The 25,047-nt window shown below is 40.7% G+C and overlaps 1 protein-coding gene across 9 annotated transcripts in view; it reads left to right on the top strand.

Moving 5' to 3' along the window:
• PLXNB2 (plexin B2) overlaps positions 1–25,047 on the top strand; it is a 259,839-nt gene that overhangs the window by 194,657 nt on the left and 40,135 nt on the right. For all 9 annotated transcript variants that reach the window (XM_013188354.3, XM_013188351.3, XM_013188352.3 and 6 more), the window contains 8 exons: positions 452–566; positions 1,285–1,387; positions 1,856–1,957; positions 6,636–6,728; positions 7,913–7,994; positions 12,262–12,434; positions 14,818–14,966; positions 18,289–18,397. In XM_013188354.3, the coding sequence (XP_013043808.3) occupies positions 452–566; positions 1,285–1,387; positions 1,856–1,957; positions 6,636–6,728; positions 7,913–7,994; positions 12,262–12,434; positions 14,818–14,966; positions 18,289–18,397 (926 nt within the window). The remainder of the gene's footprint in view (positions 1–451; positions 567–1,284; positions 1,388–1,855; positions 1,958–6,635; positions 6,729–7,912; positions 7,995–12,261; positions 12,435–14,817; positions 14,967–18,288; positions 18,398–25,047) is intronic.

Below are 25,047 nucleotides of genomic sequence, written 5' to 3'. Positions count from 1 at the left end.
ACAAGTAATTTTACATGAAGACATATTCATATTTAAGAGAATCTTTGATTTAAAATGACTGTTCTCGTGCCAGTTTTCATCTGTGTTCAGTTACCTTCTCACTCAGTTTTCCGTATGCTTTTAGACTCTTTAATATTCTAGCATGATGATAGTACCACTGAGAAACACTTCCATAAAGCAAAACTATTCTGTAATTTTGCTCCTTCCATTTATCCCATCTCTGCTTTTCTTCTGAAAACCATTTGCTGAAAAATTTTAGAGGTTAAAAAGACAAAGCAGGGCTCATAAATCTAAAGTATAAGAGGTCATGAGATCCAGAGTGTCAACTGTGTAGTTAAATATTTGCCTGTCCTATAAAATAATAAAAGTATTATTATTGTATCATTCTGCTCAAGAGCTAAAGAATTCAACAACCACTTAGATAACTTTTTTTCTTTTTCTTTTGTGATAGATCATGTTTCAGTTACATTACGGTTAACCTTTAGAGAGAATGATATATTTTTTGCATCACATACTTACCCTTTTTATGACTGTGAAGAAGCAATGAATCTGTATGAAAACCAGCCGTAAGTATTTCAGCTTCTTATCTGAGGTGTTTAGTTTCTGTGGCATGGTGTTTCAGATAACTGGCAGCTGAGTTACTGAATCATTTCATAATTAAGCCTTTTTCCAGTGTCTTAATTCCTTTTTTCTTACGCTTTAATGGATTTTAAAAATGGTTGAAGCTGGTAATGTAAAGCACTTGGAATGTGAATATTCATGGCACATACAATTAAAGGCAAGTTCATTGGGCTTCCATCTTTGGTAGTATCTAAAGTATCTGCAGGTGAGCTCTGTGGACATCCATTTACTATGTGTTGCCACAAATGTTAGCTTGGAGCTTTGGGTTATGGTACATTCAAATATGATGATCAAAGCTGACTCTGCCCCCGTCATCTTCCCCACTTGAGATGTTACTGCCCCAGGACAAACAGCCAACTCAAACCCTGCATTATTCAACCTGACGTATGAAGGTTGATCAAGATCGTTTCCTTTCTTCTTGGACCCAGTCTCAAAGTTTGTGAGAGGTGCTATGGTTTTCTGATCCTTGCTTATGTTTGAGAAAAATGTAGCTTTGGGGGGTTCTCAAACTGTTCTTACTATTCGATTTTCGGCTTAATGTAGTAAGGACTCTGTAGCAGATTGATCTACTCTCCATGAATAAAGATGGAATTTAATTTACTTTTTTTGTCAGTGGGGGAAGAAGCCTGACAGTTTGTCATGACTATCATGTTATATTTGTAGATGCTATTCCTGTGCAAGCAATAGATGGAATTGCCAGTGGGACTGGAAGAGACATATCTGTGAAGAGTCCTCTTCAACAGAGGATGTGATCAAACAAAATATGGTAATGTTTAAAAATAAAATTTATTAGGTTTTTATTAGAAAACTTCAATATTTTCTTTGCTTTTTTTCTCATATCCGTTGGTTGAATGGGGGATTTCTAAATGACTCTGTAGTTAACTCCAGAAGTGTGAGATTTTTTTAGTGACAGTGCGGGGGTGGGAATTTAAGGGTGTGATTGAGGAGGGGCAGTGAGACTGAATAACTCCTGAAAGGATATTTTTGTTCCTTTTACTATTTTGCTTCAATGGGAGGAACAGGATTTCAAGGCTGGGAAAGATAATCACCCACAGCTTTGACATATGCTGTAGTCATTTTTAGCATGTCTAATTTGAAAGGGTGTAATCAAATCTGTCACTGTATTTTAAGCATGAAGTTCTTTAGAACAATCATTCCATTGTCCGAAGGCCATCGGAGCTTGTTGTGATAAGACTTTTATTTTGAATAATGTGTAAAATGTTTATCTCCCCAGGAAGAAGAATGCCCACAGTTCCTAAACCCTAGCCCACCAATAATACCTATGGAATACCGAACAACAGTGTATTTTGAGGGAAAACATCTAGATTATTATCAGGTAAGCAGATAAATTCAAAGCTAGCTGTCACTTGAATTCCACTTCTCCAGCCACACCCACTATTAAGGCATTAGTTTCTGTATTCCTGGGTGATTTTGCTCATAGTTCTTCTTAAAGAAGGAAAGGGGCTACACATTTAAGTTTGATATAAGATTGGTTACTGTGGTAGGGTCTCTAAATGTGAAGTCATCACAAAGACAGATCAGAACTGGGCAAAATACTGTAACTGCTAGGTGATTTTTGTTTTAAAGAATTTAAGGTGGACCTCCTCAAACACCTTAAAAATTATTCTTCAGCTATCAAAAGGAGAGGATATTTAGCAAGTCTGAACGTTAAATATCTCTTTCTATTTAAATACTTACTTTTTGATAATTCATATATTAAGCACATAATTCAATGTGCTTAATTCTCTTTCCACTTTTCAAGCAAAAAAAAAAAAATGCGCTCAGAATTTACATGCTTTTAGTTTGGGTAAAATCACATTTTGTTCTTTTTTTTTTTTTTTTTAAACCATCAAACCAAAAGATCAGGTATTTTCCCAGTTGTAGCAAAGGTTTCTGTTTCTCAGTACCTGCTTCCAGAAGGTCATTTACAAGGCTTCTAACAAGTGAGAATTTGACTCCAAGTTTTTAATTGTTTTATCACCTGGACATTGCATAAGTGTTAGTGTAGGTGATAAAAACAAATCTTAAAAAACACTTCTTTAGGTGATAGCTTGAGTATAGTTCTTGGTTTCTGTTATTGGTTCCTATGTTTTCTTCATGTACGTACAAATTAATGATAAATACGCTGGATTGTATTGATTGCTTAAGCAACCAGCCATCTATCAATTGAACAAAGATTCATGTTTTTTGAATGTTTTTTTCCCATGTCAAACTGAAGTATTTACACTCTTATAAAGTCTTTCTATCACCTCTCCTATGACTGCCAAGAGAAAGAAAAGGGTAAACAGGACGGTAGTGTAACAACAATATAAGAAGCATGGTCAAAAAAGGCTGAAAAGAAACCCATAAATACTGCAGTCATATCAAAAGCATACTGTGCATGTGGTGCTAAACAAGCATATGTTCAAAATCAAATATTTTTACTTGAAGACATATAAATATATGTTAAAAAAAAAAAAAGGAAAAAACAGTTGTTGAATTTTATCAGTTATCTGTGATGGCCAGAACTAGCAGGACATCTGGCTGGGTGAACGAGTCTGGTCTGACTTACACTGTGTGCAAGATGCAGCACGCAACACTTAGCTTCAGGATTTAATTCAAAAATGTAAGCTTATCGTGGAGAATTCACTCCAGTTTCTTTGTCTTAGCATTGTGAAGAGCTGACAAACTGGTTTCTACACTAGAGGGAAAAGCTTTCCCTGCTCTCTTGATCTAAGTGGAAGAGCACATTCTCTCTTGAGAACAAACTCAGGGCAGATGCATTATCTAGATGTGCCGAATTTGCCTTTTAGAGGACTCTTTTTCTTAAAGAAGGAGAAACAACAGAAGGAACCCACAAAGCTAATCTCATTCATCTAGCTTATCATTCTGTGAATAAGCAGTTCAATCTTTCTGAAGTACTAGTAGAGAAAAGAGAAAGAAAATGCCTCTGCCTTTTTTTTTCAGCGGTATCAATTACATTTAACAAAGCCAGACACATACTGAGGGTTTGAATGCTTTGTCATAGAATAGCAACATTTAACAGTTTTCCTACCGACCAGACCAGTATACATTTATTTAACTGGGACCCAGGGAGGCTTACATGGAATTCAGGTGTCTGTAAGAAGTTAGATGGATGGCCCTAGGCTGGAAAGACACTGGAGAGAAACAAGTGTCTAGTGATGTCAGAATTTTTCTTAGGTGATAGCCAAGTGGAAACATCATCTCTATCATGGGAGCAGCCCTATGTATCCTGGTATAGAGGTACATTTTTACAACAAAATAATAATGCCTTCAGTGCCAGGACTTGAACAGGCACACACAGTGTCTACAGCTATATGCACAGACCTCTAAGGATATGTGAAAATAGACAAATGAAATAGTTGTAATTATACAGGCACTCGTTCCGATGTTATCAAACTATCTGAAGCAATAACTTCAATTACTGAATGTTCATTTGAGTAATGGGATAACCTACACTCAATAAACCTCTCGTGGAGGGCAGGGTGGCTCAGAAGAGTATGGACAGATCTTTTACAGGGGTTGGCACACAGCCCACATGCAAAATAGGATGTGGCTTCTCACATGGGTGATTTTGTCACAGGACATCTTGGGCATTATGATGTATGGAGGTAGCAGTTGTGCAGCCATGAGCACATTTAAGGTCTTTGTTGATTAGGACATTGGTATATATCAGGTTTCCTCCTATTGTCCTTGCCTTCGTTGTTGCTTAGGAAAAGGTGATCAGCAAAAAACGAATGTTCTGTTGTTACTTTGAATTACTAGCTCTATTATCTTAGCTTAATCTGTGCTTTGTTTAAAAGAGCATGCACAGCCTTCCTAACCATGGGTAAGCACACTGGTCGGTGTCATGCATGTAAGCATCTCTACTTGTAAAGGAAGATTAGCAGTTAAAGTTTTGGCTTATCCCAGTGAGTAGGTTATGTGGATAGCTTCTGAAACTGCTATTGCAGAACTCAAGGTTGAAGAATAAATTCACAATTTTTATATACACCTCTTAACTTGTGAACACTTACAGTACAATGAATAAATCTCATCGTGAGAGCCTTTGCTGGAGGCAAATAGTCTAAAAGAAGAGAAGCTGTTGACTGTTCTTCTGACCCTCCCTCCTCTAAAAGAATTTGACTAGGAAGCAGAAGTAAATCCAGGCTGTCATTGTTCTCTTGGGAATAGCCACATCCAGAACAAGCAGCTGAGGGGCACTGAAGGAAAGTTTAATATTGATCAATTGTATTGCGTGCAAGGGACATTCTCCAGCTAAGTCCTTGAAAGACTGGCACAGTAGAAGAGAAGGATATACCAGCATCAAGATCACCTTATTAGCTCTCAGAAGATTTTAGTTATAAGTAACTTCCCATTTGGATTTGTCTTTGCCATGCGTGTCAGATGCATAACCTGCTTCTCGATGTTTGCTGCATGTCTCTTCTAGCACCCAGGCTGCTGAATAGAGCTGTGGCCTCCTGCTAGAGAGCCTAGCATTGCAGCTCCTACCTGCCATTCACTCCAGGTGGCAGCCATCACGCACATCGAAGGTCCCCTCTTCTTCCAACGTGGTCTGCTAAGCATGTGGGAAAGCTTTACACTGCAGCAGCAGAATTTGAACACTTTTTAAAACATATGATATATTGAAATGTAGAATAGGGAAAGTGAAGCAGTGTTCTTCAAAAAAGAGGTTTGTAAGGTGCTTTAAAACTTGGACATATACATTTTCTGTAAAACAGAAAATGCAGAAAAGACTTTCCAGAGATCAGCAGCTCATTTTCCGTATGCAGCTTCTGAGGAGGAAGAAGTAAATGGTCTGTTTCCCTCTGTAACATAAACCTCTGAGAGACTGGAGTCAGGTCCTTTGCTGGGTTAAGTACATGCTTCTCCTCAGCTCCAAACCTTGGTGGGCTCTGGTGTCCAGAGCGAAGGAGCGATAAGAAAGGTTTCCGCTTCGCTAATTAGATAAACCAGATCTGTGAGTTACCAGCGATACCAGCATTAAAGAAGTAACTACAAATAAACAGGATAAGATCTACTTCCCTCATAGGCAAGGTTATACTTTCTAACCCTCAGAGCAGGAAAGAGGAAGCAAGTTACCAAAAAAATTTTTGCCATATGCTCTGAGATTCAAGTGGTTCAGGTTGAAAGCAGGGCCTAGAAAGCTTTAAAGGTGAAGGTGGTTGTGTAGCCCTGTGGACTCTGCTTTCTTCAGTCTTTACCAACAGTACTGTCTAAAGATATCCTTGCCACTTGTTTCTTTCTCAGGGTCTTCTAGCAAAACTATTTGGACAGCTGTTCTGTGGGCCAGGATGGGAGACAGACCCAGCACAGAAACAGCGCCATGGGTTTCGCTTTCTAGCTAGCTCGGGCCCTTGAGTAAGAACAGCTGTGCTGAGAGTTGTGCCAGTGCTGCTCAAGTTGCTATGTGCTACAGCCTCGGGGCAGGAATGAATGGATTTGGGACACAGGGAGAAGAGAGGGGAAGAAGGTTTGTAGGAGGCAGGAATACCCTTAAGCTGGTGCTGCCATCAAAGACTATCTTGTGAAAACACAGCTGGAGTCTTGGTGAAGCAGGAAAAACAAAACCAGCAAGGTCTGAGAGATGCTCATTCCTTTCTCCCGTGTAATTCTTACATTCCTGCTCTGCCCAGAATCCCCACAGAGAAAACCTTAAAGGGCAGAACTCCTGCAGTTCTGCTAATGACACATCTGATGTGTGAAGCCATCCAGCTTTCATGTGTCTTGGCTTTTCCTTACTGCTCCCTGAAACCAAGTGCTAGATGTGTTCTTGCTTTATTCATACTGCTTGGGTGCTTGCGCCTTAAGGGAATGTTGGAGGGGAGCAGCAAAGCAGCAGATTGCACTGGCTGGATGTTTCACCAGCTTTGTTTTCAGGTGACGACTTTAACTGGTTAGCCTTCTCCATTTGATCTTATTACTTCCAGTGCTGAACAGCATATTGCCTGGTGATATTTTGTTGCGCTTGGTAATGCTGTAAAAATTCTAAGCTGAACTCCTCTCTTCCACAGGACAAAAAGTTTATGGTTGGAAACAGACAATTTGAATTCGAAACTGTTGTTGATGAATCAGCAGATGGAAATTTTTCATTCGTGACTAAAGAGGTAAATGCAAAAAAAATGGTCCACCTACCAAATATATTCTGTTCTTATAGTCCTGTTCCAGTATACACCTGTGTCTGGAAATATGTCATACTGGTTTCACTCAGAGAAGAAAGTCATCTCTGGTGGAGATTCTCCATTGGTGGTAGCAATCAAAGGCAGGAGCTTTGGCTCAGTGTTCCTAATGTTTCTTCTTAAGGCTCTGAATCTTTATCCTACTTTTTATCTGTGCAATCAGTGGATTCGTTGAACTGTCCCTGGATGAATATGGGACCATCACTCCTTTATTCTCCACTTCTTACACAATCCGGTGAAATCATTGAGGATGAAAGATGAGCATTTCAGAATTCTCCCTCTCCACACGCCAGTTAATCATCTTTCCCATCGCATATTTTTTATATCTGTAAAAATGGGAATGGTAACAGTATGTTGTTGTTTGGCTACTTACTAGTTGTGCACCTTTCACTCTGGTTTCTGTCTTTACAGAGAAAGGAAATAGTATTCAAAAAAAAACAAAGTCTACCATGTTCAAAGTTAAAGTCACAAATGTTATGCTGACTTTAACCTTTATATCGTATCAGCTTGCTAAGAGAGTGGTTTTGAGAACTAATTAACATTTATGCAACATTTGAGTCTAGCACAAATAATTCCCTTTATAAAGCCAGTATATTTTCCTTTGCTGTTTTTCTTTCCCACCTGTTGTTATTGCTGCTGTCTTTCAGCCTGAGTAGAAGCCCATGTCTTGGAGCAAGTAAACCTTTGGCTGTAACGAGGGGGCTGCAGTGCAAAAGATGCAAGAGATTTCCCCTCTGTGTAGTGTGATCCTGCCATGGCCATGGAAATAATGGGGCCAGATGGTGTGGGAAGGGAGAACTCAGCAGGGTCAGCAGCTATTTACTGCCACTGAACAGTACCCTAGCTGCTTGGATACTTATAACCAAACATAAATTAAATTAATGAAAAATAAGTATTCGGATATTGCTCTCCTGTGGTACTTGAAAATTCTGATTGTGAAGGATTAGGTTCATTAAAACATTTTTTTCTATAAATATATTTGGCCAAGGTGAAAAAAGAACATATGGTTTTGGATAGTTTCTGAAATCTTCACAGCTTTGATTACCGACTATCACAGAAGGTAAGAAATACACCTTGCAAAACTAATATCTCCATTGTGTTGTCTTTTTCAGTTCTCCTATAGCGCAAATGAAACCGTACAACTTAATTTATCCATAAGAACAAGCAAAGTCAAGATTGACAGCAAACTGATGGGTAAGTACAAAATGCGGGAGTAAAGAGAGGTTAATTACAGTAAACAGAAATCTATTTATAATTTTGGAGTCATGGATAAGAATGTTACCTTTCTAGATTTTACTGGTTTTGTTGAAACAATCAAATCTGACAGATCAAAAGTTATTAATATGAAACTCACACCAGTGTTTTATGTATTTAAGGCTGTTTTGAAGATGTTGCCAGTATTTTCAAGTTTTATTTTTCTCTGAAAGGCAATATTAATAGCAAAGCTTCACAGTTCAAGCATACTTCAGCAGTTAGGTTTTTAAATGGCCATTTTCCTTCCACACTCTCCAAAATGAACTTGCTCCCTCTGATAGCAGAAAAGTGATTTTTCTTACTGCCACTCGTCTGGACTTCACCTCAAGTCTGCACTTTCAGCTGTCTCAGCTCCTAAGTGGCAGCTTAGGCAGTCTTTGTTTCTGCTGGCAGTCAGCAATACACTGTGTGCTTCCATCTCATTACTTTATTCATTTATTTCTATGGCAACAAAAAGTATATTTAGTATATAGCACAAATAAAGACTTGGACTCCGATATAGATCGCTTATTTATTTATTTTTACTTCTTTCAACCTACAACGATGAAGCAGTTATGTCTGTGGGTCTAGGCCGGTGCTGAGGTGGGAAAGCTCTGTTAAAATCAGCGGAGCAGTTCTGGGAAGTGGGACCTGCCTGGCGCTTCTTTGGACTGACGTTTAAGGCACAGTCTTGGAAAAACAGCAGAGCAACACACTTACTACTCGTGTGATGAGTCAACATCAGGAAAACTAATACTGCCCCAAAGTAAATTCCCCTACAGATTAAGTCTTCAGACTGTATTTTTCCATCTGTACAATACTTAAATTGATCCCGTGTCACATTGGCAGCATAGAAGTATGTTTTCAGAGGATTTTCCCTATGGCTTTTTGTACAGTGCTGGAAGCACTTAAAAGAGGACATGGCATGCATGTTATGGGGAGGTCATATTGTGGTCTCACAGTGTCTTCATTTCCATTTTAAAGGCTGTGGTGTTTAAAATCACAGAATTTTGACCAAATGTTCCCAACATCTTTTTCCCAGTCTGGGGGGAAAAAAATAGAAAAAAAGTAGTAGCTAGATTATTAAAGAAAGGTTATCATTTGAATCAAAACATAGAACCCTTGCAAGAGGAGAATTGAAAAATTATCAACAAATGTCTCATCTCTTTTTATTATAAAAGACTTTTTAATCTAAATTCTCTCCTGCTTTAAAATTTCCTTGCCATATGAAATCCAGAGCATAGTGTTTTTTACGCATCTTGAAAAGAATTGACTTTGAGTATGTGGTTGCTGCTCAGAAGCACCTTTGAACTTGCCAGTCAAAGAACCCTTTCTTTGTATGACACTTAGCGAATACTAAGTTACGATAATGCTTTTACATCTCGAGCCATTGGGGTGCTGAACGGTATGACATCCAATATATCCCTTTTATCCTTCGTCCTTTTTATCAATGATTTCACAGCTGGCGTCTCAAGGTGATGGATAAGAGTCTGAATCTAATGAGTGGCTTGCTGCTGGTACATTTAATGAGCTGATCAGTGAACAAGGGGAGTGTTTAATGCTTTAAGGCTGTAGCTGTCTCTGCAATGGGATGTGAGGGACACCAAGACGTGGCAGTGCTAACATTGTTTATGGAGGGATGGGATGAAATTCCCTCTCCAGCCAATGAAGTACAACACAGCGATGCTGTAGGCGTGCTCCCGTGCTTTGCTAGATGGTCATGTGGCGGTGTGGGTGGGCAATGCAGGGTTTAGGAAGGCAAAGGGAAGAAGGAAGGATTTGTTTAACAATATTACCTGTCCAGGTTTCTGTGCAGTAGCAGCCTCGCTGAGTGCTGGATTAAGGAAGCAAACTGGTGCATGGGCATGAGGACACTCTTCCTTGCTGCTGCCAGTGCTGTCTCTCCTGTCAATACAACAAAACTGATGTATCCAGGCTGTCTCAGAATTTTCCCCATCACCACATTCATATCCAACACCCAGAGTGAAGAGTTAACACACAAACTATTGGCTTATGTTTGTTAACTTGGTGACTTCTACGCTGATGTGCTCAGTATATGGAGCAAATAATGCTACTCCTACTTTGTGCTCATCGATTCCTTGTAAATTTAAGAGAGGAACTGAACCAAATGCATGCTTTTTCTCATTGATTTATTGATACTAACGCCAAAGTCTCTCGGCTTTGCGTGCACCTCCAATGATAGCTTGTCTGAATGTGGCCTGGCAAAGCTGCTTGATAGCAAGTGGATATGCTGACTAGATGTAAGAAGAGTTAAAAGCGGTCTTCACTGTTGCATTAATTCTTCAGTGTAAGGGAGGAAATAAAATCATGCTATTCTGCTAAAGACTGTAACTGTGACACTGAATGCAAGGTTTTGAAATATGCAGCATTTAGAAAAAAACTGCCCTTATGGGGTTGTATGCTGTCATGCAAAAGGCAGAAAGACTGTAGTGAAATTTTGGGCATCTGTAATAATTGTTCAGAGCTAGCAGGGGAATAAGGGCACTGCTGGAAAATAATGGAAAACCAGCATTACCTTTTTACTTTTTCATTTCAGTAGGAATTTGACATGGCATCCTCTTAGAATTAGATTTTAAAAGCTGCCTCTGCTGCTATTATCTAGGATATTACATGCATTGAAACGTTAGGGACTGGAGGGTGGTTTTGCTGGTGTCCTTCCTAGCATCCTGCTCCTCTGAGAATAAAAGCCTTCTTTAAATAGACATTTTTTATGGCCTTTACCACATGCAATCTCAAAGGGATTACCCCAGTCTCTTACCCACCTCTGGTCACCTCCATTTATGTCGGTTTGCTTACTGCATCCATAAGGATGAACCTCCTTGGGGAAAAAACAATGTCACTAAGGGTACCATTTCTTGAGGCTTAATGAGCTAAAACAGTTAATGGCCGCTGGAAAGGGGAGATGTTGATTCTCTGTCGTGTACTCCCCACTCCCATCTGTGAGCACATTTAACACTTGAAAGAGCACAGGAGGAAACCTGGATAGTTTTCTGCTCTTCTGGTAAGTTAAGCTGATTTACAAAAGCACTCAACAAGTGCCAGAGCCTCGGTGACAGAGGGTGAGGCTGCATGGCCAGAAAAGCAGGGCAGCCAAAAGGCACAGAGAAGCAGCATAAAAGGAGGGAGCAAGAAGCTCCCCTCTTTATGATAACCAGCTCACCTACCCAAGGAAGTACAACACTCACATGCTGAATAATCTATGCCGCATGCACGCTTCCCCACAGAAACGTGTGACATCTTTTCAGTCTGTTTCTTCTGGGCTAGCTCTCAAGTGCATCTCTTAATGTTTTCTTGCAAGGCCAGGCTTTCCTTATGGTGCTGAACCACCAGCTATGTCTGAAGGCTTTCCATCCACTTGGCAAAATTAATTTTGTTCAGTGACTGTGCATCATACTGGAGATTGACAGGGGCCAAAATAAGCTTAGTGTCTGGGACAGCTGGTGCTTGGTTCACCAGTAGGAGAGGTGCGACTGTCAGACCTGATCTCTTGGTTTTGAAGAACTGGCATTAAACCCCACTGCAGAAGGAATAAGGCACATGTCAGGGTGGCAACTCCAGGCAAAGGGGAAATTGAAAGTGAGGAAATGGAGAAGAATGGAGAAACAAAGAGGTATTAACTTGGACAAAGGATAACACTTCAGGAAGTGTTGACTTTATATTCAGTTCAGGTTTTAGTGATGAGTTTGGAAAGGTCCAAATGTCCTGTAAACAGCCCACAAAGGCAGCTCTCTTCTTTTAAATACGCGATTGGCAGGGGTCCCACGCCAGCTGATGTCTGTCCCCAGTGACACCCCCGGGGACTAAGCGGCTTTCCACGTCTGGCTCCTGGTGCACCAGGAGGACCTGCTCGTCGGAGCTGGTCTTCAAACAGTCGCATAGCCAGGTTCATTAAGGATGGTCAAAGAAAGGACTTTGGGCTCAAAAGTTTTGACAAAGTCTGAGTGACAAAACTGTGTTTGGGTTCTACTGGGCAGCTTGTTTGTACTCTGCACGTGGACGGTGTTGAGAGTTTTCTGCAAAGTCCAGCAAAAAATAAGGTTTTCTCCCAGCAGCGTTCAGGGGTTCAGTACATAGTGTGCATGTTCTTCACAGGACCAAGCTGAGCAATGGGTGTCTTTGTACATAAGATTAGATTTCCTTCGATAATACACTGAATATCCTTGAAACAGAGGGAAGTGTCTAAGTGCATTCTCCATTCCTATTTCAGTGACCCTGTACAACTGCTCTTACGGGCGAAGTGACTGCAGTCTGTGCCTCGCAGCCCATCAAGACTACAAGTGTGTCTGGTGTCAAGAAGATGGCAAGCCGAGCAAGTGTGTGTATGGCAAGCTCTGTCATGGTAGTCCCACTGCCACATGTCCTCATCCGGAAATCACTCGCGTAAGATTGCTTTTGTTCTTCTTCTGACCAGTGCATTATTTTTCAGCAGAAAGCATCCAAGCAAGCTCATACTGAAAGGCGTTTTTTTTTTTTTTTCTTTTCCTAGGGTGTTAAGTAAGCCTCTGAAATAGCTGCATGGAAATAATGCCAGTAGTGATGTGTGTGAGAGATTTAGAAAGAGTCACAATAAAAGAGACTGAATGGAGTCTTTGAGACTCACTGGTTTTTAAGCCATGGCCTCTCTGTGCTATAAGCCAGCATAACCTTAAACATGGCACTTGAAGCTTGGGAATAAACATGGGCTTTTCTTCTCTCCCACAGTTCTACCTGAAATAAATCTATAAAAGAGGATCACCATGCACTCAGCTGCAAGCACTTAACAGGCTCACTAACAGGCCTCAAACTTGACTTTATACACAGCATTTAATAAGGGAGCTGGTTCTTTCTGCACCACGATTTGTTTTCCTGGTGTCAGTGATACTGCCCAGTCCCCACTGGGATGCAACCCAAGGCTGTAGAAGTTGGATGTGAGAAGTCAGAGGGGCCCAATGCACAGCTTTTACTGGGCAGTGGGTCTGCGGTGGGAGCATCCCCCTGGGGTGAAGGAAGAGCCTTATTCTACGCTGGTGGATCAGCAGCCAAAGCAAGAAGTGATAAACTCTCATCTGCTTTCAGCAGTTGCTTTTTGGCAACAAACCAAATGCTGTTTTTCTGGGCATAACAGCCTAGAAAACAGTTTAGATACATACTTCCACTGATCACATCTAAATTACTGCGACAGTGGCATCAGTACCTTGAAACCCACACATGCCATTTGATAAGGACATATCCCCAGCTATCACAAAATGCGGTAGTGATGTGACAGAGGCCCAGAGTCATAACGGGGGTGTTTCACTCCAATCAGATCGTTAACAGTTTAAGTCTGAAACCTGTGCTTCGTGCTGGCAGAGACACGATGAGTCTCTCCTGAGGCTATGCAGCTAGAGGTGCAGTGTGGGTACAGCCAGAATGGTAGCACGATGGGTGAAATTGGCTGTGATGCTATTTTTGAGAAGAAATGGCAGGTAAATATTTGAAGTCTGCCAAGGAAGGTAGATTTCCTGAAATCTTGACAGAAAGTGTAGAGAAGGATTCTTCTATAATGCCTGTGCCCTGGTAAAGCTGATGTGAGTGGGAAGGAAAAGGAAAACAAAGGAATATAAGAGTGATACTGTTTGTACGTGATTACAGGTTAAATACTTACAATGTTGTGATATATTAGTTTTTTCAAGGCTTTCGTTAGGTTCAAATTTGAACAAAATATTTGGAAACAGCTATAGACACTGCTGAGTCATTTTTCAGCTACTTTATTTATGCACTGAGTGCAAAGGGATGGCCATGGGCAAAGGATCCAGTTTTAGTAATTAAGTAATTTAGAAACCGGGAAAATAGAGCAAGTGATTCTGGAGCTGAACTGGTCAGCAGGCAGCAGCAGCAGCCATGTGCCTGTGCTCAGACTTGCTTAGTTAGATCTAAGTTAGAGTTAGATCTAAGAAACTCAGCAGACACTAACATCCAGATTTTCAGAAGATGCATTTGTTTGGCTTCCAATTGCTGTATCTGGGACTGTGCAGTCTCCCTCTTCCCGATAATAAATTTACAGCCCTCCAAAGCTGAACACCTGAAAAGGTCTCAGTGGAAGTGCTCCATATATTAAACAGCAAATCAGGTTAATGTCCCCCAAAATATTTAGAATTATTTAGAATAACAGAGTATTTGAATTTAAAATTCATATTTAAGCTCAGAAATCCTTTTCGGGTTTTTCAAGGATTTTTTCAGTCCTCATTTTATTCACAAGGTAGCCATGTACTGCAGTACCCTACCAGCTGATGCAGTAAGGAAGGCCAGGGGACTAAAGAAATTTTTGAAGAAGCTGTGTGGGGCACCGCTTTGTGTTTATAATGTGCACTGTTTGGATGTCAACCTAAAGGGAGAAAACCATGTCAAAAACAACCAACAAACAAATAAAAAAAAAAGGCTGGAAAAGTGCAGTGGGATGGTTATGAGAGAAGCTCGTTCAATTTGCTTGTCAAAATCACAGTGCTTTTATGGAGGAAGCAACTTAAAACAGAACAAACACCAGGCAAGAATTTTATACGTAATAGTCTGCCACAGCAGACATGAAATCTGCAGCTGATGAATACTGATTATGGGCTCACAAATGAGTAATTAGCATTAAAAAGTTAAGGTACAGAGCAAGTTTTTATGTGGGTACTACAGTAAACATCTTTTTCATTTTAAGTGCTGGTAAGTCAAAGTAGCTTTAAATAATATGGAAGAGCAACATGGTCACTGCAATATTTAATTTTGATATTTTTTTTTACTTTCCCTCATGCAAACACAGATTGAGCCAAAAACTGGACCACTAAGTGGTGGAATTCTTTTGACCATAATGGGATCTAATTTGGGAATAAAAGCAGAAGATGTAAAAAATATAACGGTGGCAGACAAGGAATGTATTTTCAAAGAGGAGTTCTACTCTGTTTCCACAAGGTAATCACTGGACATTTTTCACAAGATTTTAGACAAGATTTTAGACAAGATTTTAGTTCCCAGAAAGGAACTAAACAAAGGAACTAACAGAGTTCCCTCTGTGCATCTTCAGGAGAATAAGACATTACTGTGGGTATAGGAAATTATCAAGAGGAGAAAAAACTAGTGCAGTGTATGTGCAATATTTCATACTAACGTGTCCAAGTTTTTATTTAAATTTGTTATAGATTCTTATATAGCAACAAATTTATGATAGCATGCTACCATCCTGCTCCTGATTGATTGACTTTTTTATTTGTTTGAAAACCTTTCATAAACTATTACTGCAGATGTCTGAAAACTATTTATGAGTTTTTAAATTAAAGGCATTGTAGGTGTGCATCTAGCCATTAAAATCTTTGCTAAGTCTCAACCACAGTGCAGCCAAGCATACAGGATTTATGGGAAAGCAGGCAAAGCAAGAGGAAGCTTAATTCTTTTTGTTACAGTCCAGCCACAAAGTTTCTTTCCTGGGGGTAGGGAGGGAGCCCTGAGTTTTGGTTTAGCTTTAAATGACTAAGTTTCTCCGCAGAGCCAACGAGTCCATGGATGTTGAGTTGCCTAAGCAGGTTGGTAGCTATTTTGTGGATTACTTGTCACACTCTTAAGCAGTGCCAAAAGTAAAAACAAGGAGCCTAAATTCTTCTAGGTGTCTAGGTGTTTACTACAGATTATATCGAGCATCTAGGGAAATACCCTTTCGATACTCGCTGATAAAAAGAGTAGCATAAAGGTTCAGTAGTAATATTAATAGTAATGATGTATTTTAAGCAGTGTGATTTTTCTTTCATTCACTTTTGATATTTAAAACTGAAATTGAAACACTGGCTTTCCCTTCCTTTGGTTCTTTTAAAGTTTAACACAGTAACTTTTTGCTATTTCTGTGGCTTGCTTTGAAAGAGATTTTGAAGATGCCTAAGTGATTTTGTTTTAGCTTTTGAAGAAGCTTTGGCTTTAGTCAGTTTGTAGATCATGCATTTAGCAACTTCTTGGGCTCCAGGGGCCTAAAAGTATATATACAGTTGTGTATCTCCTGCTGCTTCCCAAATCTATCGCCATCACTCCCGTTTACACACTCATCACTATACGGAAAATTCCCAACTCCCTTTTAGCCATCTTTCCCCATTCCCTATTTTCAGTGTTGCAAAAGCTGCATTGAATCCCAGCGTAGCCTTACAAGAATTTCCCCAGCCTCTTGCTTTTTTCTAAAGCTTTTTGGTATTTTTAAATACATGGAAAGGAGCCAGAACTGAGATGACTGGTTCCTTGTATCATAGCAACATTACTGGTTTCCTAAGCTCTGCCAGTGTGGTAATGGGTGAGAACAAATGCAACTTGCATAATGTAATTTACCAACAAATTAGGGGGTTTTGAAGGATGTTCTCCATTAGGGAAGCCCTGAAAAAGAAGTGATTCAGAATCTTTGAATGGATATCTATAATTTTGCGTCTTTATCTTCTTCCATTCTTTTGTTTTATTATTACCTTTTTTATTTAATTAAAAAGAAAAGAAAAGAAAAGAAAAGAAAAGAAAAGAAAAGAAAAGAAAAGAAAAGAAAAGAAAAGAAAAGAAAAGAAAAGAAAAGAAAAGAAAAGAAAAGAAAAGAAAAGAAAAGAAAAGAAAAGAAAAGAAAAGAAAAGAAAAGAAAAGAAAAGAAAAGAAAAGAAAAGAAAAGAAAAGAAAAGAAAAAAAAGAAAAAAAAGAAAAAAAAGAAAAGAAAAGAAGAGAAAAAAAGAGAAAAAAAGAGAAAAAAAGAGAAAAAAGAGAAAAAAAGAGAAAAAAAGAGAAAAAAAGAGAAAGAAGAAGAAGCACCTAGTGTTTCTGCCCTATCCTTCCTGCAGTAAAAAGCCAGTCATTTTTAGGAGGTGTTCTTCCCATGAGTGGGAGGACAGCAAGCTTTATGGCATTGAAGGCTGCTCGCTGGCTCTGCTGTGATTTCATTGTCGGCCTTAGAGAAGTCGTGTCCTCATCCTTTGTAGTTTTCCACTTGTAACGTGGGGGAAGGGAGGCAGTGCCAGTGCTGGGGAGGGGAGGGAGCTTTTCTCAATTAAAATCCTGCAAACCATGCTGCCGCGCTCCCCCACACACACCCCAGCCCTGGCCCCCGACTGCTTTCCCTAGCTTGACATATGGTAGAAATTCCTCCAAAGGCACCGTTTCCTGTTTCTGCCTGACAAGAAGATACAACTTCCAAGAATACAGTAGAGATGATGAGGAACAGACTCAGGCGGCCATACACATGCCAGGACATGCAAGAATTTAGAGAATTTTGTCCATTTGCCAGTACCCAGGCAGAAAATTCTGGAGTGATCTGCGAGGGGACTTGACAATCCTTTTATTATAAGTCCCAATTTAAGTACATTATACTCAGTAATTTGGGGGTTGAGTTGTTTTTTTCTTTTTCTTTTTCTTTTTTTTTGTAAGCAGTTGTGCATTGGTTACAGAAGAGCAGTAATCCAAGGAGAGAAAGAATGCAGAAAATGAACAGTGATTCCTAGGGTGTGTCCTGCATGAAACTGCCTGCTCAGGCTGCAGACGTTATGTGCATCCTTAGCCGACTGTATCAGCAGCTCGCCGTTAAGCATTTGTCCCACTTTTAAAGCGTGTCGAATCTTTGTTGCATTTTCATGCTTATATTCTGCAGGTCACCTGTTGGAAACGTAAATTCAGACCTTGCAGCTAGCCCTCAGCAGCAGTGGGGGTTAACGCAGGATGTTTTCTCCTCCACTGTTCCTTGACCTCTGATTTTGTGTGGGTTATCTGAGGATTTATTTTCAGAGAACAGTAATTCTGAAGGGATTTTGATCATAGGCGCGAAAATGCAGTAGCTTAAAGCTGGGAGATAGCAGGATGCACAACAAAAGTATTAGCAGCTGAAATACACAAAGGTATAAGATAGCTGATTGATTCTCGCATCAAAGTAGGGGGGAAGGGATTCTTTGTGGTTTTTTTTGACACCTCCAGGTACGGTGAAAACCTTGTGTAGGTTTGGGTAGTTTCATCTATGATTTCTGGACTGAATTTGAGTCTTCTGCTAAGAAGTCTGCTAGGTAGCTAGCTGCTGTGCACATTGCTCAGGTTTCACTTTTACTCCATGTAGTTACAAGAGTAAAATATTCTTGGGTGGATTTGGTGGGAATCTGAGACAGAACTCAAGTACCTTGTGTAGGAAAAAGCAAAGTTTGTGCTTTGGCTGACAGTATGTGTGGTAGATAACATATCTTGCATTTGTATTGCAGCTGCTAGTGCTAACAGATAAACTTACATTGTTATTTCCCGCTAGGATTGTGTGTCAAGTCGGAAGAATGGATGAACCTACACAAGGTCAAATTGAAGTTAACATCAACGGAAAATTAGGTATATCACCAAGCGAAGTGCAGTTTACATACCAGGTAAGTGCTTTTTTTGCATTGACCCGTTTTGTACTTTGCGCATGACTTAAATTCAAAGTTTACAAGTTACGAACACAAGCACAGTCGCTTGTGTTTGCCTTACAAACTTTGTTTAATCAATAGCACTGTAGTTTAAGCATGTTAGAAAACACTTAAGTTGAAAAGACGTGGTAGAAAAGAAATGTTAATCAACTTATTCAGCAGTGACACAATATCTCATAAGTGTCACTACTGAATAAAAACAAGTCAGCACTGGAAAAAATTAGATTTTCTTTAGACACACAGTTATTGCACTGTTTTAATCACTGTGTTTAGACTAGCCAGTGCTCTTAATTGCAAGAATTAATGCACAGCAGCTGAAGAATGAGTAATGAAGGTGCATTAATTTTTTTTAATAATTTATTTCATTCAAAAACATGGCATGCAGAGACACAGACAGCATGATGTGAGTTCATATTACAGATGTGCTTTGTTTTCAGTGTCACTGTGAAGGAGAATTTAATTTGTGTCTTTAATTACTTTACCCTAAACATAGCCATGGGTGATAGCTGTTCTAGCCTGTGGTTTTAGCTGCAAGTAGCTTTATCTGTATCTATGAGGTCTTCAAAATTTATAAGAGCCTGCGATAGCTGAGAGGTTTAACTAATCTCTATCCTCATCTTGATATTTAAAATTACATCTATAAACTGTAAATCTATAAAACGTAAAGGGCGTGTTACAGTTTTATCTTCTCCCGTATTTTAACTTCTGTCTCATTAATTCTTGATTTTCTGTAAGAAGGAAAGGAAGGGAGTCAGCAGTAGGAGGTGGAATAAGTCAAGAATGACATTCAGCTGAGAAGAGGATATTCTTGTTTTCACAAAACAGAGGTTTTTTCCATTATTTTCAGGCAAATACCTCCTTTCCCTTGTGGTATCTCTGCAAAAGCATGCGTTTTGCTTGAAAATGATCTTTTACTGTCACAACCTTCCTCTGCTCCTTTGTGGAAATGTAGGTTATAATTAAGTCTTCCTTTGTCAATCATCTTATGTGTCTTAACCAGAGCGGGAAATGTACAGAAACATCAAGTCCCATGTTTGTGTGCTTGTGATCTCTAGGACAGAGGCTATGACGTTATGTTGGTACGTTTTACACCAGTTCTCCTATGTTTCTCCTGTATATACAGATTCTCTCATGGTTTGCATGAAAACCACATGAAGAAGTTACAGAGTGTATTGAAATGTAGTGTGAAGCCTCCATGTAGGCTTAGAGGACCTCTCTGTGACCTTGTTCTGACGGGGTTCCCTGCTTAACACATCTGTGAGATGAGATGAGATCAGCAGCCACTGCTTTTGCTGCTTAAAGGAAAGGTTATTGAATGCCTGACAGGCTCAGGGAGAAGCTGTCATGCACGGACATCATCCAGGTGGACGTTTTCATGAAAGTCCAAGACTTCCTCTGTGCCAGTCTCTGAGTCACTGAAATATCAGATACCTAAGCCAGCTGCTGCTAAAAGGCATTTTTATTTACTGCAAAAATCTTTCCATGGGGACTTTCTTTACAGAATATGAAGCAATGGCAAGTAATACATAATCATCAAGCACAGCAGTTCGTGCCTTAAAACTGGTGAAATTGGTTTCTAGTTTCATTTCTCTTACTTTTTGTTCTGTGAGAAAATAAAGCCAGCTGTGGACTGTGGTAGGATCAAAATCAGTGCAGGCTGTCACATTCATGCACACCTCTGCAAGCGTGACACAAGCACTTCTGGCATCTCAACAGGCTATCAGAGCAGCCAATCCAGTCAGTTGGTGTTGTTTTAAAATTTACATTCTTGTTTCAATGTTGTTTTCAGGCAGTTCCTTGATGGCTTGTTTCAGGAGACATAAGAAATCTGTGCTTTATATAATAACTCTGCTATTCAATCTATAGAAAAGAAAGGAAATACTCCTCTATCCAAGAACCTTCCTAAAATATGTCTCCTATTACGTATTTTCCCCTTTCTTTGGCACATTATCTGGCTACCCTGCTGCTGGTAAAAATCAGTTTTTACTGTGTACTTTGATCACCCTAAACACAACAGCTTCGGCTTTAGCGGTGACTGTTTTAAATGCAGCGTGTGGCAGCACTGTGCAGAAGTGTACAAACAACACAAAAGGAGACAAGGATCTGCTTGGCCTGATGTGTCTATGGAGAGTAGAAGTGTCACCGTACTCCCCACAGTCTAGGGGTCACACATGTGGCTAGCGGCTGCCACCAAGAGCACATAGTTGGTTATCAAGTACTACTACGTTTGGCTATGGTCAATACCCAGCCTGAATGATGGGTCTGTTTTTAAAGCTGGATTGATGAGGATCAGCACAGCTCTGGGCTTAGACTCATGCTTCTGCCCCGTTCTGCCAGCACAGCACATTTCTGAGGCAAGGAACAGGTGAGACTTCCTCTAGGTGGGTCAAAAATCCAATCAGAAAGGCTTTCAGTTTAAAATCACTTCTGAACTAAAATGCCCTGGTCCACAAGAGTCTATGTTGTGTAGTAAACATCTCATCCATATTTGCTGCGTAACGGGAAGAAAGTTCTACATTGCCATCACAAATTTCTTCTATCCATTCTGAGTGTTGTTCGAGTCCAGACATTCCAGCGAAATTAAATTCTGGTAACCTTGTCCTCTTCCACTGACCTTTCTATTGTTTCTTTCACTATAAACAGAATAGGGCATTCTCCATTTTATTGAAATAGAAATGAATTGATGCTAAATGTTAATATCCAGCTATGCAGTACCTCTGACAGCTTGGCTGGTCTCTACGCAGGTGGAGCCATGGCATGGCTAAAGGCCGGTTTTTTGTTTGTTCATTTGATTTGTTTGCTACTATGGCAGTGAGAAACAGTATTGAAGGTGGGAATTAAGCTTTTCTTAGGTGTATGGCCCAGGCTGGCTGATACCATACAAGCATGATTCTTTTCTCAGATCTCATCTTCGAACTCAAGCCAGCAGAATGAGAGCTTGCAGCTGGCTTTGGTTCTTCAGTGCCTGTTTGCAAGAGCAATTCTGTGAGCTTTAGTCTGAGTGGACTGAAGACATAATATGGTTTCAGAAAGCGCAAATAAATGTAAGAAAGGGGGACAAATTAGAGTCTGATCTGAAAACAAACACAAGGATGACTACTCACCATACGGGGACTTTGGGTAACCTGATCTGCACAGTTGGATTTAACAAGGTACATTCTTCCACTTTAATATTCTCACAAGTTGGCATTTTCCTCTTATCTTCATCCATCCTCTGTTTCCCTTCTTGATGTTAGAAGCACTTGCTCAGGGAGCTCTCACAGCCACAGCACTATTAGTGCCACCAGGCTCTCGTGGAGGATTTTAGCTCACTGCTTGATTCTTCTCCATGAGTCTTCACCATAGCACATACATTTTATACTGTAGCTTGTGGGGGGCAGTTTACATGGCTTGTTGCCATTATGATTGATGCTGATAAACCACACATCCACAGCAGTCTGGAATTGCTGCCAGAGGGCAGTGGCTGTTTTATCCTTGAGTTCTGGAGCACATCTTGTTTGTGCGTCAGCCTGCACAGCAGTCAAAGAACTCCTGGGTAGCTCAGAGTTTTCAGTAAGAAGGCCCTTCCTCACGTGAGTATTATTAGACTTAATTCTCTTTTATCTTAGACATCACTACAATATATGTCCCACCATTCAGTGTTTGTGGGTTCTACTTGAAAGCTGCCAGTGAACACTGTGTATGATAACGCAGGCTTTCCAGTCGCACATGCTTCCATTTCTCCATGAAAACTGTCAGCAAGGCTCTGTAGTCTGTTCAGAAAGTGACGTGCTCTCTGCCTCAGGATAAAAAGAGGCAGAGATCTCTGCCTGCAGTCCAAAAACTTAGTTGTTTAGAATATCAACACTCTGCGTAAGCATCCCATCCGCAGCAGGCAGCAGATACTACAGAGAGGAGGAGTGTGCACTGCCTGGCAAACGCTTTGCCTTCACACCTGGAGTGGCTGGAAGCATTTGGGCTGACCTGTGAGGTTGGGAAGAAGCATACCCAGAGAGGCAGGACCCAGCCAGAAGTAGCCTAGGACCTGAATCCTGGCTGGCGCTGTGCCTGGGACTGCTCCAGTGAGGCGAGCCAGGGAGTCGGGTCAGCTGCCGCCACGAGCACCGGGCTGCCAAGTGTGCACCATGGAAATTCTCTGCCTGAGCATCCTGTGAGGGGGCGGCTTGTCTGAAGAAACAAGCAGCAGGCTCCCCCGAGTCTGAGAAAGGAGGGGAGCGGAGGGAAAGAGCAGTTCCTAATGGTTTGTGTGCCCTGGTCAAAAGCTTAATTTAGCTCCTGTGGTTACCTTTGTAGGCCATGAGATGACATTTTGACCTTCAAGAATGTGGCCAGTGCCTACAGCACTTCATGGACTATGCTTTTAATGCCTTTAATTTTTGCATGCGTTATATGCAAGGGTTGGCAGAATAATTCAACTTTGGATGGGGTGGGGGTGGATAATTTTGGTAACAAATGAGTTGTTTTACAGACCTGCTTCAAGAGCCAGAACTTAGTGCAGCTGGGATCAGGGTGAAGAAAGAGAAAGCATACTTGCTGGGGAAGGGACAGATGAGAGAAAGGCAGAGCAATAATATGTTCTCTACACTTTTGAAAGTCTTACCCACGTGTATGTGTGCACTGTCATCAGGTCCTTGGCACTGCATCCCTGTGCTCTGCTTGTGTGGAAGCACAGGAGCACATTCGTACTAGTGGATGTGTGCTTACATCAAAGGCAAACCCCCACCCGGAGGTCACTGCCTACAGGAGCTGGCAGGAAGGAGCTAAGGGGTTTTGCCATTTGCTGCCCATCGTGTCCATTTGAGCACATCCATCTGTTGCTGGCTTCCCCTTGTGCTGCAGCTGGCATCTCTCACAGCATCATGGGGATGTGCTCTGCCACCATCCTCTTTTCCCTCCCCAGTTGTCTCTGCCTGTGGTCTGGCATGGTTGCTTTTTCTCCTCTGAAGCACAGACATTATGCTAAGGTCTCTTTGCATCTCCGCTAGGCTCCCCTCCTCTGTTGCCTTCCAACTGGTTTTGAATTTCTGGCCCCTCTTGTGATTTACCAGTAGCCTCCTTAGTGACTGGTTGTTTCTTTCTTTGATTTTCTGCATTACTGATAGATAAAGGGTGACCACTTTTATCTCAATGGTGTAGGTTTTGGGCTAGAAACTTCCTATCATAGCTCAGCAATATAGCAGTTAGTATCATTATTTACAGAGTCATACCCCAGAATATAAAAAGTTCAGGACATGCTTGGGGATAGGTGAATGCAAAAGCAGAGAAATTGGAAAAGAAGAGCTGCAGAGCCTTAGTGGTGCTCCATAGGGGTACGTTCCTCTTGTTCTTGGATACTGTGCAAGGGGCCGGGAGTGAGTTGGCTTGACACAACAAGGTAAACCAAAAGCTGCAAAGCAAATAAACAAGTGAAAAAGAGCATTAACCCGTGTGGCAGATCAGATCCCAAGTGCGGGTCAAGAGAGTGAAAAAGAGGCTGGGGGAAGGCTTCTGTGTTGCACCCGTGTATCTGTAATGGGAAAATTGCAAAGAAGCTGGATAGCAGGAAGAAAAGGAGAATAAGAGTAACCCCGCTGTTAGCCAGATAAAAGCCGTGCTTCGATTTGACACCAGCAGACTGCAGAAATCTAAAACGCTGGGAACCCTCCAAGAGCATTTTCAGCCTGTAAAAAATATCTTTTAATAGCATAGTAATCAGAAACAAAGAAATAACAGATCACCTTCCAAAACGTGCAAAAAGACCAACTGCAAGCAATAAAATATTAAAGAAGGAACAAGTTCATTCTAGATTAATAAACAGGATGAAAAATACAAGAGATCAGGCACGAGTGCTCAGAGGGTTTGCAATAGTTTTATCAGAAGCAGCAGTCGTGTACATTGCTAATAAGTAAGTTCACTTCTAAATGTGATTATAAGTGGAACAGACATGGAGATAATTTACCCTCTAGCACACAGAAAGCATGAACTACAATGAAAAATATATAAGCATTCCTGAGAACAAATATGTAAGTATGAGGCACAGGATACAAACAGAAAGCAAAGGAAAGATTTCTGGCTGCAACAAAGAAAACAGGACACTGGAAAATGGCCTGAACATGAAGTCATATACATGCTCGGGCCAGTGCAAGCTGTTTTGCTGGTACTTCATTTTCCTCTCATACCTGTGTGCTGACAAAGCACAGAGTGCCTCAGAGGACAGGCTGTTGCAAGAGCACGACATTACTGTGAGGCAAAGCCCAAAAATACAGCTTGTGAAGCTCAGGTCAGTCTGCAGTGCGTGGATGAGGCAGGGGTACACAGTAATGTGAGTGCCAAGTAAGGGTTTGCCAAGTTGCAAATAACTCATCTGTATTACAAAGAGAATAAATGAATTTGCTACCAAACAACCTTATTCTGTTTGAATGTTATATACTATAAGCAATGTGGAAGGATTTTGCTTAAAATTGTCACTGTCTCACTGCTTCAAATCGGAGCAGAAAACCACTGCTTTCAGGTAAACTGTATCAACAGGATCAGCACTGACTGTAGTCATAAAGGCAGACCGGGTAACCTATTCCTAGCATTACTGTCCATCCACCAAAGCTACCTAATGGTTATCAAAGCTCTGGAAA

Source organism: Anser cygnoides, chromosome 1 (assembly GCF_040182565.1).
Source record: "Anser cygnoides isolate HZ-2024a breed goose chromosome 1, Taihu_goose_T2T_genome, whole genome shotgun sequence".
NCBI lineage: Eukaryota > Metazoa > Chordata > Aves > Anseriformes > Anatidae > Anser > Anser cygnoides.
This window is presented reverse-complemented; position numbering and strand designations above follow the sequence as displayed.